Below are 12,169 nucleotides of genomic sequence, written 5' to 3'. Positions count from 1 at the left end.
CCAGAATGGAGAACAAATAAACTTCCGTTGTGTAAGCCTCTAATCTGTGCATTTTGCCATAGTAGCCCTAGGTAACGAATACAACTGTTTCTGTAAAAAGCTACAAGCGCCTTGGAGCTTCTTCTTTTGCAGTGCTAGAGATTCAACCATGGCCTACGTGTTGACACCTGCTAGGCGAGGGCTCTACTATGAGCCACATTCCCAATTCAGGCTTTGGAGTTTTGAGAGAACACTTATTTAGGAAAAATTCCCCACTCTAATGCATAAAGAGTAAGTAGATTTAAGGACGTTTGAAAAAATTATGCAGAACATATTAGGCTCATGTTTATGTGAAATATACCCAATATTTAGTGTTAGCGGTTATTCCTCCCACAAACATGAATGAGTAAGTATGCAAACATGTAAGAAAAGACAAGCACAGCCATTTTTGTGGGAGAGAGGCAGCTGAAGTGGGGGTAAAAATATACACCCTTAGCTGTAGTGATCAAGCCACTTATATTTGTCACTATCTTTGTTTTTTTGTTTTGTTGAGTCGAGGTCTCACTTATACTGCCCAAGGTGGCCTTGAACTGCTGGGCTTAAGCAATCCTCCTGCCTCAACCTCCAGAGCAGCTGGGTGTACAAGCACACTCCACAGTGCCTGGCTATTATTTCTTATCATCTAAAAGGCTCGACATTATATTTTCTACATTTAAATCTGGCTAAAAGAAGAAACCTTATTTCCTCAAGAACAAAAACATTATATTATTAAATAGTTAAACCATTTAATCAAATAATAATTAAACCCATTAAATTCTGCACAAGTAAGGCACGTCGTCTTAACCAGGACGGTGGCTTTTGTGCATTCTATGCTTTCAACATTTGATTCGGCATCTACTGGTCTCATGTTCACAGTTAATTTTCTTCAGCTGTTGGAGAGGAAGTTTCTGGCTCAGTTTTGTGTTATATCTGGCAGCAACTGTGCACACCAGTTACAGTGTTGTTTTTTTTTAAAAAAACATGTAGACAAAGGACTAATTTCCCTAATAAGTAAAAACTTCTATAAATCAAAAGGATAAAACCCAACAACCAACTCACTTGATAAATGATGAGAGAATATGAAGAGGTCACATAAAACAACCTAATACATAATAAAAGAAATACAGCTTAAAACTACATTGATTAAATAAATGAACTAAGATGAGAAAGTGCACAATTCAAAGTACTGAGAAGGATATAGAGACACATGAACTGGCACAAACTTCAAGAACAGCCACTGGACAACATTCATCTGTCTATCCTTTGACTTAGACATTCTATTCCACATAAGATTATTCATTATGATTTTTATAATAGCAAAAGATGCTTATTATCAGGAAACTAGTTAAGTAAATTCTAGTACAGATATGAAAAAACACAGGTTATAAAAAGAAAAAAGAATCTCTTTATGTACTGATATCAAATAACATCCAGGGAAAAAGTATTAAGATACAGAACACTGAGTGTGCACAGCATGGTGCTATTTGTATAATACTATAAAAAGAGAACCTATACATATTATATACTCTTAGAATTATAGGAGAAACAAGTAACATTGTTTTTAGGATGAAGATACTTTTCATTACATATCTACCATCTCCCTTCTTTCTTGGTGTTGTTTTGAATGTGGAAGAATGTGTCTTAATTAAAAGAAAAACAAAACACTAAATGTGACCTCAAAAGCAAGAACTTTAGATTTTTAAGTGCTGAAAATGTTGTATTAAAAACTCATTCCTATAGCTATACAACACTTTTAATGTACTATTGATTAACAGTACTTAAAAATAATCATCCCAGAATGTGTATGTTCACAGAACATAAAAAACACCGCCTTAGGAGGTCATTCACTCACTCCCATGATGTTAATCCTCAAATATTTTTAGAATTTTTAAAAAACGATTTTACGCAGTTTAGATGGCCTTCAAGAACACATATATCTTCACATGCATACTTAATTTTACTTTTTATTAAAAAGAAAACATTACTCTCTTTGGATCAACAAAGTTGGTTCTAAATAACTTCGGAAATTTTTACAAGTCGAATTTACTCTCTAAGGACAGAAATTTGGCAAGAGTCAAAAAGATGCTGCAGAGGTTTTCAAGGTAACGCCCAAGAGGTGTGATGCACGTTTGATCAACAATACTCTCATAAGGTATCTACACTGAAAAGCACTGTTTATTTGGTACACTTCTAACAAAACCTTAAATCACTTGATCTCACTGCATGAATGTGTATGTACATACAAACAAAATGTTTTGAGACCAAGCAGGATGAGATTTAAATCCTGGTTCTGTATATATTAAGTGTGTTGACTTTGGGCAAGTTTTTGAGAGAGAACGAGAGGAGGGGGGGACAGAGACAGAGAGACAGAGACAGACACACTGTGTGTGTGTGTGTGTGTGTGTGTGTGTGTGTGTGTGTGTTCCTTTTCATTCTCTGGATCTTAGTTTTCCCATACATAAATGGACCTAAGAAAATTTTCTGGTTCTGTAAGCATCGCAGCAACAGTCTAGAAGAGTAATTTTCTGAAAGATAAAACATTGGTGGAAATAAACTGAGGGTGAAGCCTTGACTAAAGAACAGGAGAAAGCAAGGGTTTCTGCCAAAAGGTTTTCCCAGAAGGGCAGCAGACCAAGTCCACACTGCCGGTCACTCAGTGAGTGCAGGCGTGGGCCTCCGGGCTCATTGGGATGACTGAACGACAGGGAGCAGCTGCCTCCAAGCCTCTGTGCTGCCTGCAGCTGACTCTGGCATCTGCCCATGGGATTAAGATGGTGAGTTGGTGACTTTAGCTGAGAGTTATGCCCAGGGAGTCCCCCAAAGTCGATGCTAGGTCAGCCACAGGGATTTCCCCACCACTAAGCTCTATTCCTCTCAACAACTAAGAAATGAGGCTGCGTCTATGATCAGAACCTACATTCACCGCCAGGAAAAGAGCTTCTTACTTCAGCTAGCTACCAGTATTTTTTCCATTCTAGGTCTTTTTTGGTATATATGGAGAGACAGTCAAAAGTCACCAAACAGCCTGTAATCCCAGTATTTGGGAAGATGAGGCAGAAGAACCTCAGGTTTAAGGCCAGCCTCAGCAACTTCCTGAGACCCTGTTTTAAAAAAAAATGCTGGGCCGGGCATGGTGGCGCACGCTTATAATCCCCGCGCTTGGGAGGCGGAGACAGGAGGATGGCGCTGGTTCGAAGCCAGCCTTACTGGCTTAAGAGACCCTGTTTCCAAATAAAAACATATAAAAATAGGTCTGGGATGTAACCCGGAGGTAGAAGGGTTTCCAGGAACTCTAGTACCACCAAAAAAAAAAGAAAAAGAAAAAAAAAAAAAAAACCCTAAAGTAGGGCTAGTCATGTAGCTCAGAGTTGGAATGCCCCTGGTTACCCAGTTTGTTTTTTTTTTTTTTTTTTGGTGGTACTGAGGGTGGAACCCTCTACCTCTGGGCTATACTCTCAGACCTATTTTATATTTTATTTACAAACAGGGTCTCACTAAGTTGTTGAGAGCCTCACTAAGTAACTGAAGCTGGCTTCGAACCTATGTGATCCTCCTGTCTTAGCTTCCCAAGTGCAGGGATTACAAATGTGCGCCACCACACCTGGCTCCCAGTTGATTTTTTTTTTTTAAGTCACTAAATATCCAAGGAAAGCCAAAAGCAAGAAATTTAACAGAAATTGTGAAGAAAAGCAATCGGTACAGAAAATGGATGAACCCTGAAGTAAGTATAATAAAGACCATCACAATAAAGGCCTACTACATCCATAAAAACTAACAGACTCCAGCCAGGCGTGGTGGCGCACGCTTGTAATCCCAACATTCAGGGAAGCTGAGACAGGAGGATCGCAGCTCGCCGGACAGCCTCAGCTACTTAGTGAGGCCCTACGCAACTCAGCTGACCCTGTTTCAAAGTAAAGAATAGAGCCGGGCATGGTCGGGCACGCTTGTAATCCCCGCGCTTGGGAGGCTGAGACAGGAGGATCGCACAGGTTCGAAGCCAACCTCAGCTACTTAGTGAGGCTCTCAGCAACTTAGTGAGACCCTGTTTCCAAATAAAATATAAAAAAGGTCTGGGAGTATAGCCCGGAGGAAGAAAGCCTCTGGGTTCCACTCCCAGTACCACCAAAAAAAAAAAAAAAAAGTAAAGAATAGAAAATAGGACGGGGGTGTAGCTTGGAGGTCAAATGCCTCTGGGTTCCATCCCCACACCCGCAAAAGACCAAACCAAACCAAACCAAACAAAACCCCCCACAAAACCAAGACTCCTAAGAAAAAGGATTTCTACAAAGTAAAAATGTGATAGCTATGGTTAACTCAACAGACTGAAGAGCAGAACAGACTCTTCTGTTGGTTGAAGATTCAATTTTGTTCTGGAAAACTGGGCTCAGAGTTTCAGAATGTGATGCAAAAAGGCAAGAAAAAGAAAAGTCTGAGAGAGAAGATGGACTAGACGAGGGCAGAGGTGTAGCTGGGTCTCCTGAGTGCTGCAGTGCGATGGTCATTAAACTATTCTCTGGGGCTATTTGCACTTGGCACCGTCCAACCTGCAACTGAGGACTAAAGATACTGGCCTGACTTTCCTGGGTAGGCACAAGATTAAGATGTGGGCCAATTGATAACTAGTTCTATTCACAGGATGTGGTGCACAGTTGAGGGGTTCAAAGTGGGAGAATTTCCTCTTCCCTTTATATGTTGGCATATTTTTTGTCCTTGTCTTCCTTTTTCTTTCTTTTTTCCTCCTCCAATCCTTTACCCCCCCCTTTCTGCACCTAACTTCCTTCCTTAGCTTTATGCTTCTTAAATTTTCTTCTTGGCTATCTATGTCTTAACACTGTGGTCAGACTGTCTACACCTCTGTCCCCCTCTGCCTACTCAACATTTTCTCTTTTATGGTTTTGGCCTCTTACTAGCACAAACTACAGCAGATTCTAGACTATTAACATGGTTTTGTCTATTAAGCTGTATTCAGGAGGGGATGCTCAAGAGGAAAAAGAGCCTCAGTACGGTCCATGAAGGAAAAATATACCACTTTCATGGGCTTAGAGAGCTGGGAGACACCTTTTATCTTTGTCAACTTTAATCTTTGTCAAATCAACACACATGTAGAATTTTAAAAGTCAAAATCAAAATGCCCATAATGAATAAAAGCAGTTTCCTTCCTCTCTCCTTCTGATTACTGTGTTATCTGCCTCTCAACTGATACAACCAGTCATGATTCTGTGCCTGTTTTTTCTGGCCTTGGCTTGTTTTTTTATTTATTTATTTATTTATTTATTTATTTATTTATTTATGGTGGTACTGGGGTTCCTGGAAACCCTTCTACCTCCAGGCTACACTCCCAGACCTATTTTATATTTTGCATTTGGAAACAGGGTCTCTTAGGCCAGCGAGGCTTGGTTCGCACCTGCGTGATCCTCCTGTCTCCGCCTCCCAAGCGCGGGGATTACACGTGCGTGCCACCATGCCCAGCTTGGCTTGTTTTAAATATGCATATGTTGCTACCTTTTGACAGCCCCATTATGACGGAATGACCTCCCATCACGATAGGTGAGGCCGTAGTTCTCCTTCACTCACCCCTTGGATGCCTACCTATCCTTATTCCAAAACCGCTGTCTTTCAGAGTAAGTATACTTACAAGTACTATAAATACTCCAAATTTTTAAAAAGTTTTGATGATCCCAAGACCTCTGTATCCCATATAAATTTAAAAAACCTCTCAGTTTCTATTAAAATGCCTACTGGGATTTGTATTGGTATTACATTAAGTCTATATGGATTAGCCATAGAGTCAAAGAGACCCTTCCATAGATTTCTGCAGCTCTCTCTTTACATATCCTTTTCTTTTCCAATACTCTGTCTAGCAAATTCTAGCTGCCTCAGCCTCATGGAACTATGATCTTTATTTTTCAACAATAATAAGGTATCCATGTTCATTTTGGGTTTGTCCTATCTATACTTGGTTTGTTAAGTGTCTCCAATAAAAAAAGGCAAGCTAAGCCAGGCATGGTGGTGCACGCTTGTAATCCCGGTACTTGGATGGCTAAGACAAGAGGATGGCAGGTCCACAGCCAGCCTCAGCTACTTAGCGAGGCCCTCTGTAGCTTAGTGAGACCCTTTTTCAATATAAGGAATTAAAAAAAATTGGGCTGGAATATATTTCAGAGGTAGAGTGTCAAGCTGAATATGAGCTTGTTTTATTTCCCTTCCATCTCTGTCCCACTCTGCCTGTTGTCTGAAAAAAACTATCTCATATATTTGCTTGTTTTATTTAATTTTTTTCAATATAGTGGGAGGGCTAGTCTAGTGCCAACTATTGCTGTCATAGTTGAAGTGGAAGCTTTCTTTCTTTCAGCACAAGATGCTGCTCATTTGCCTATGTCTAACATTACCTCCTGAGGAACTCCTAATTCATGGTATGCAATCCACATATTGTTTCTGAAAAGTTTTAGAATCTTTGACAATCCAGAAATTAGAGGACGACAAACTTTAGTATATGAAACGTGTGTGTGTGTGTGTGTGTGTGTGTGTGTGTGCATTCGTTGAACCATTTAAATCTAGAGAATCATGTTAGTTTCAGCAAAACTTACTTTCCTGCTTGGGAGTATGCCCCCCGCCCCCCTTGTTTGTTTCTGGAATATTTATTAGTCATGATTGGCTCTCTTAGATGATCTTGTAATTTCCTTAACTTTTTCTTCCCCACTTTCCATTTTTTCCCTTGGTCTTTTTTGTTCTTTCTGGGACCTTTTCTCAGCTTTATTTTCTCACATTTCCTTCATAACCTAATTATGGACATCGATTCCTAGGAGTTCTTTCTTGTTCTTTGTCCTTCTTTCTTCCCGTATCATTCACGGGCCATACGCCTTGGTTTTTCGTAACTTCCAGGATGTTTCTGCGGCCACTGCCTTCAGTCCATCACTGCACACTCTGTTTCTTTTGCTCTCTTCTGACGTGCAGGCTTTCCTCAAAGGCTTAATGACTCCTGATTCTGTCTGTTCAGAAGGCTGACACCTATGCTCTAAAATGGCCTGGGAGGCTCAGTGTAGGGCTCTCCTGTGGTAGCCTTCCATCATTACATGATTAGATGGCGGGAGCTTCTGCACATAGAACAACAGTACAATAGGATCTCCTCTTACATATCCTAATCAGAAGTCTTCTTTCTGGTCATTTGATGTCTCCTGAGAAAACTCCCCCAGTCTCATGCTGAATGGGGGCAGGGCAAGGACTCCAAATCAATTCAATCCATTTTATCTACTTTGAGCATCATATCTTTCTGTTTCCCCAGTTGTGCCTAATATCCTAGAGTCTGGAGCCTCTGTTTCCATTAGAAGAAAATTTTGACCATTTCATCTAATTCTTAGTTTGAAAATCAAGGGAAAAAGCCCAGAAAACTCATTTGTTTGATGTAACACTGTTAATAAATAGAGAATGGGAGACTTGAATCTAAGTTCCTGACTCTTCTTCTAGTGTTCTGGTCAGTTAAACTATGCTTTCAAAAATGTCAGACATGACTCAGATTCTTCTTTGCAGCTGCCTGTCCAGAAATCTTGGTAAGCTTTCAGGAACTGGGTCATGATAGCTAAAGGCTCAAGACTGAAATAAATAAATACCCACATCTAATCCCATCAGAAGAATGACAAGACAAAGGTTAGAACTCAAACACATCAAGGTTACACATAAAATTATTACCACTGGATTTTTTTCAACTTTAAAATTTGATGGGTGAAAAAAATTAACAGTAAGTATTACACTATTAGAGTGTGTCTCTGTCTCTTTCTCTCTCTTTGTCTCTCTCTCTCTATATACTAGGATTGAACCCCGAAGCATTCTAGATCCCCAGATCTATTTTATTTTTTATTTTGAAATAGTCACTAAGCTGCTAAGGGTCTTGCTAAGTTGCTGAGACTAGCCTTGAACCCGTGATCCTCTTGTCTCCGCCTCCCAAGGTATGTCATTCCCATACCCGTTGGAATGACAGGTATGTGCCACTAAGCCAGGCTCAAAGCAGAATGCTAACCTGGGTTACAACGGTGACTTTTTTTTTGGCATTTCTGTAAAGATTTTAATAGAGCCAATTTTATGAGAGGTGGGCGTTTTTTGTTTTGTTTTGTTTGCAGTACTGGGATTGAACCTAGGGGTATTCTACCTCTGAGCCATACCCCATAGTGACATATTTTTAACACAGCTGTTTCCTAAATAACAGTGAATGAAAAATTCATTCTCGCTGGGCGTGGTGGCGCACACTTATAATCCCCTCACTTGGGAGGCGGAAACAGGAGGATCTCACAGGTTTGAAGCCAGCCACCCTGGCTTAAGAGACCCTGTTTAAAAAAAAAGTATAAAATAGGTCTGGGAGTGTAGTCTGGAGGTAGAAGGGTTTCCAGGAACCCCAGTACCACAAATAAATAAATAAATAAATAAATAAATAAATAAATAAATAAATAAATATTCATTCTCTGGGGTAACATGCACTGCTGAGAAAAGAAATTCTATAATCAAGAAAGTTTTGGAAATATTGGGTTAAAAAAATCTAAACTTTTTTTTAAAATTCAGGACCTCTCAAAACATTTAGTAGGCATGTGAAACTTCAATAGAGGAATGTCTAGAACATGTAGCACTGGCTTAGGTTATTTTAGCACAGAATCTTTTTTTTTTTTTCTCCACTCATAAAACCAGAAGGCAAGGAAAAAAGGAGACAAAAAAATGTTCAGGGAAGACATTTTAGAAAATATAATCCGACCCAATATTATGTTTCTGAATGTTCTGTTATGGGATACTTTGAGTAAGAACACAAAAAATTATTGTCTTTAACAACTGTTCACCCTAACTTCAATTAAAAAAGAGCAGAGGTCACAGTAAGATTTAAAATCTACATGGTGAGTTAAGTTCATATGTCAAAATACAGCTGTGTACTGTCTCTAGTGGCATCATGGAAAGATACTTCATTCTTAACCAACAAAAGGTTTCTGCAGCAAGGGGAGAAACAAAGTGCTAATCAACGCTACTTCTAAACATTTAAAAGGAGGTGCTGTCCCCACACGTACTACTCATCCTGGAAGTGGGTCTGGCAGCGGTGGACGGAAGCGCAGCTGGCAGGATCTCAGATTTGATGGACACGCTGGAGACTGCACTATCCATCCTGTCCGTCTCACACAAGCTGGGCAACTGCGCTGCCTTCTCCAGCGTGGGCAGTAACTGATCGAACTGGTCAAGGTCAGCTGTAAACTACGAAGGAAAACAGGAGTTAGAGGAAATGTAGTTTATTCTTCCATTTGAAACAGTGTAGAAAAAAAATTTGCTCCTTCAAACATTATGAATTAAATGTGACTATGTGAGATCAAGAAGAAATAATTAGCATGCCTGGAATTTCTTTGAAATTAAATGATATATTTTAGTACTGGGAAAAAATGGTTGCATATGACATAATACTAATATAATATGCCATAAAAGATAATATACATATAATGTTTTTAGGAAAAAGATTAGACTGGAAAGAAATGTCAAGAGTACTAAGTTCACCAATAAAAGAATAGAAAATAAAGTACTGTGTTATGATGTCCTTGGGGGTGACTTTTTTTCTGTTCTAGTTTTCAAAAATTTGCAAAATGACCTAATCTTAAATTTACATTAGTATAACCTTATGAGTTGAAAAAATTTTGAAAACTTTCCTACAAATAGTGTATTAGGGTCTGTGGATTTGGCTCAGTGGTAGAGCATGTGCCCAGCATGTATGAAGCCATGGATTCAATTCTTAGCACAGAAGGGAAGGAAGGAAGAAAGGAAGGAAGGAAGGAAGGAAGGAAGGAAGGAAGGAAGGAAGGAAGGAGGGATAAAGGGTGTATCAGCTTCAAAGATCTAAGAAAGTTACTACTTAATGATTTAATACTTAACAAACATTCTAGAATTAATAAGAAGTCCCTATATCTGTCTAAGGTTATATATAGAAAAAAGAAAAGTCCTTTTTTTCTGGCTTTCTTTTTGTGGTACTAGAGATTGAACCCAGGGGTATTCTACCTCTGAGCTATACCCCCAGCCCTATTTTTTATTCTTTATTTTGAAACAGAGTCTCATTAAGTTGCAGAGGGCCTTACTAAGTAGCTGAGTCTGGCTGTGAACTTGCAATCCTCCTATCTCAGCCTCCCAAGTACTGGGATTACAAGCGTGTGCCACCATGCCCCGCTTGGCCTTTATTTTAAAATATTATTATACTATGATTACTTTAAGGTAATTAATGAAACATATGTCTGTTTGAGTTTCATTATTTAATTCAACCCAATTTTTTCCTTCTAGATTGTATAAATAGAATTATATGTCTGTGTTTTTAATGCCTGACTTTTTAAAAAATTATATTTCCAAGGTTCAGACATATTGTCACATGTAGCAGTAGTTCATTCATTTTCATTGCTAAATAATATCCCATGGTATGACTATATCACAATATAATTATCCATTCTTCTGTGATGGATTTTTGGATTGTTTCCAGTTTGAGGCTCATACAAGGAAAGCTTCTATGAAAACTTTGAACATATCTTTGTTACACATATGCAAAAAGCATTAACTATATAGGACAAGACTGAAAAATTCAACTCTATTAAAATGAAGAACTTCGCTTCATCAAAAATCACCATTAAGTGGATGCAAAGGCAAGTCACATGGAGAAGGTATCTGCAAATATACAACGGATAAGTGACTCATTCATAGTACACAAAGAACTCTTATACAAGTTAATAAGCAAAGGACAAGACATTTTTAAAACGGGCAAGAAGAAGATATCTAAATAAACAACGAATTTTTGTCAGAGTAACTACGAGTTACTATTACACATACCCTGAAATGACTCAATTTAAGAGACTGACAATCCCAAGCATTATCAAAGACACAGAGTACCTGGAAAGAATTCTCATGTGTTAAGGAAACCACAATACCTACTGAAGATGAACGTATGCACACCGTATGAATGTACAATGCTACTCCTAGTATAAACTTGGCTGAAATGTGTGCATGTGACACCGAAACAGATGAGCCAGCGCATCTGAATATAAAATGGCATTCTTTCATAATGCTGTTAGTTGTAAAGTTAAAGAGAGAAAATTTTAAAATGTTTATTATTTAAAGTTATTTTTTGCTTAAAAATCAGTATTCGTTTAATTGTACCAAGAATCATGAGACATACAGCTTTCTCTTCAAAAAGTACACATGTAAAGAAATAGTCAAAACAGTGATACTACAGATTGGAAGTAGACAACATAAAGCCCTATGAGGGTGGAGGAGCTGTCTAACGGGAGTTACTTGGAGAGGCTTTAAGAGGTACTGTCAGAGCTGACTTAGGAAGAACGAGAAGGTCAGCGACGCGGCAGAGGCGTAGAGACGCGGCTTAGCCCAGGATGGCAAGGGCCGTGTGCCCACAGTGCTCTGCCTGAGCAAGAGCCTTTTGTGAGATGAGGGCAAAGTCAAACTGGTTCAAGCAATGGAAGGCCTCAGGAATACTAAATGGGAATCTTGTCTCACAATGGAGAGTCTTGTTGGTGAACTGCTTTGGAAATACACTGCCAATTATTTCATGAATGTCTCCATTCTGTCTCTAAATAACGGGAAAGGTCATAGAGTGGAGGGTCCATATATTTTTTTCTTATATTCCTTAAGAGTTTGCCAGCAACTTTTCAACACATGAAGCTGCCTATTAGTTTAGTTCCACACTACCCTAAACATAACCCATAACAATTTATGACAAGGCTTATTTTTATTTACTTCTGTTTCAAGGCATGTTATATAATAATGAGATTCTGCTACCAGGATATTGGTAGCAAGTCCCTATTCTCTAACAGGGGTTGAGGATTAGAGACAGATAAGAACAAAAGCAGCCTCAGAAACTTTTCTATCAGGTAGTATCTTCTGACTCCTCATGTTTCTCTTCCACTCTGTCTGTATCACAGGTTCCCAAACTTAGCTACGAATCAGAGTTCTCAGGAGAGTGTCTTTAAAATGCAGATTGCTAGTTTCTACCCCAGAGTTGGGTTCAATATGTGGGGCTGGGAAAAAGGGGAAGGGGAGGTATTTTTTTTTAAAGTCCAAAGATATCAACTCTAATTTTATAGAAAGAAAAATCCAAAAACTGGACATGGTGGTGCATGCCTATCATCCCAGTACTTAGGAG

The 12,169-nt window shown here is 38.9% G+C and overlaps 1 protein-coding gene across 4 annotated transcripts in view; it reads right to left on the bottom strand.

The window, feature by feature from the left end:
- The window catches only part of NCOA1 (nuclear receptor coactivator 1), a gene marked incomplete at both ends in the record, with an annotated part of 97,813 nt that overhangs the window by 36,511 nt on the left and 49,133 nt on the right, over positions 1 to 12,169 (bottom strand). For 3 of the 4 annotated variants that reach the window (XM_080710964.1, XM_080710965.1, XM_080710967.1), the window contains one exon: positions 9,060 to 9,240. In XM_080710964.1, the coding sequence (XP_080567090.1) occupies positions 9,060 to 9,240 (181 nt within the window). The remainder of the gene's footprint in view (positions 1 to 9,059; positions 9,241 to 12,169) is intronic. The other variant, XM_080710966.1, reaches the window with a different exon arrangement.

The sequence above is a fragment of the Muscardinus avellanarius genome (assembly GCF_963383645.1).
Source record: "Muscardinus avellanarius genome assembly, chromosome: 15".
NCBI lineage: Eukaryota > Metazoa > Chordata > Mammalia > Rodentia > Gliridae > Muscardinus > Muscardinus avellanarius.
Note: the sequence above shows the minus strand (reverse complement) of the source record. Positions and strands in the feature narration are given on the sequence as shown.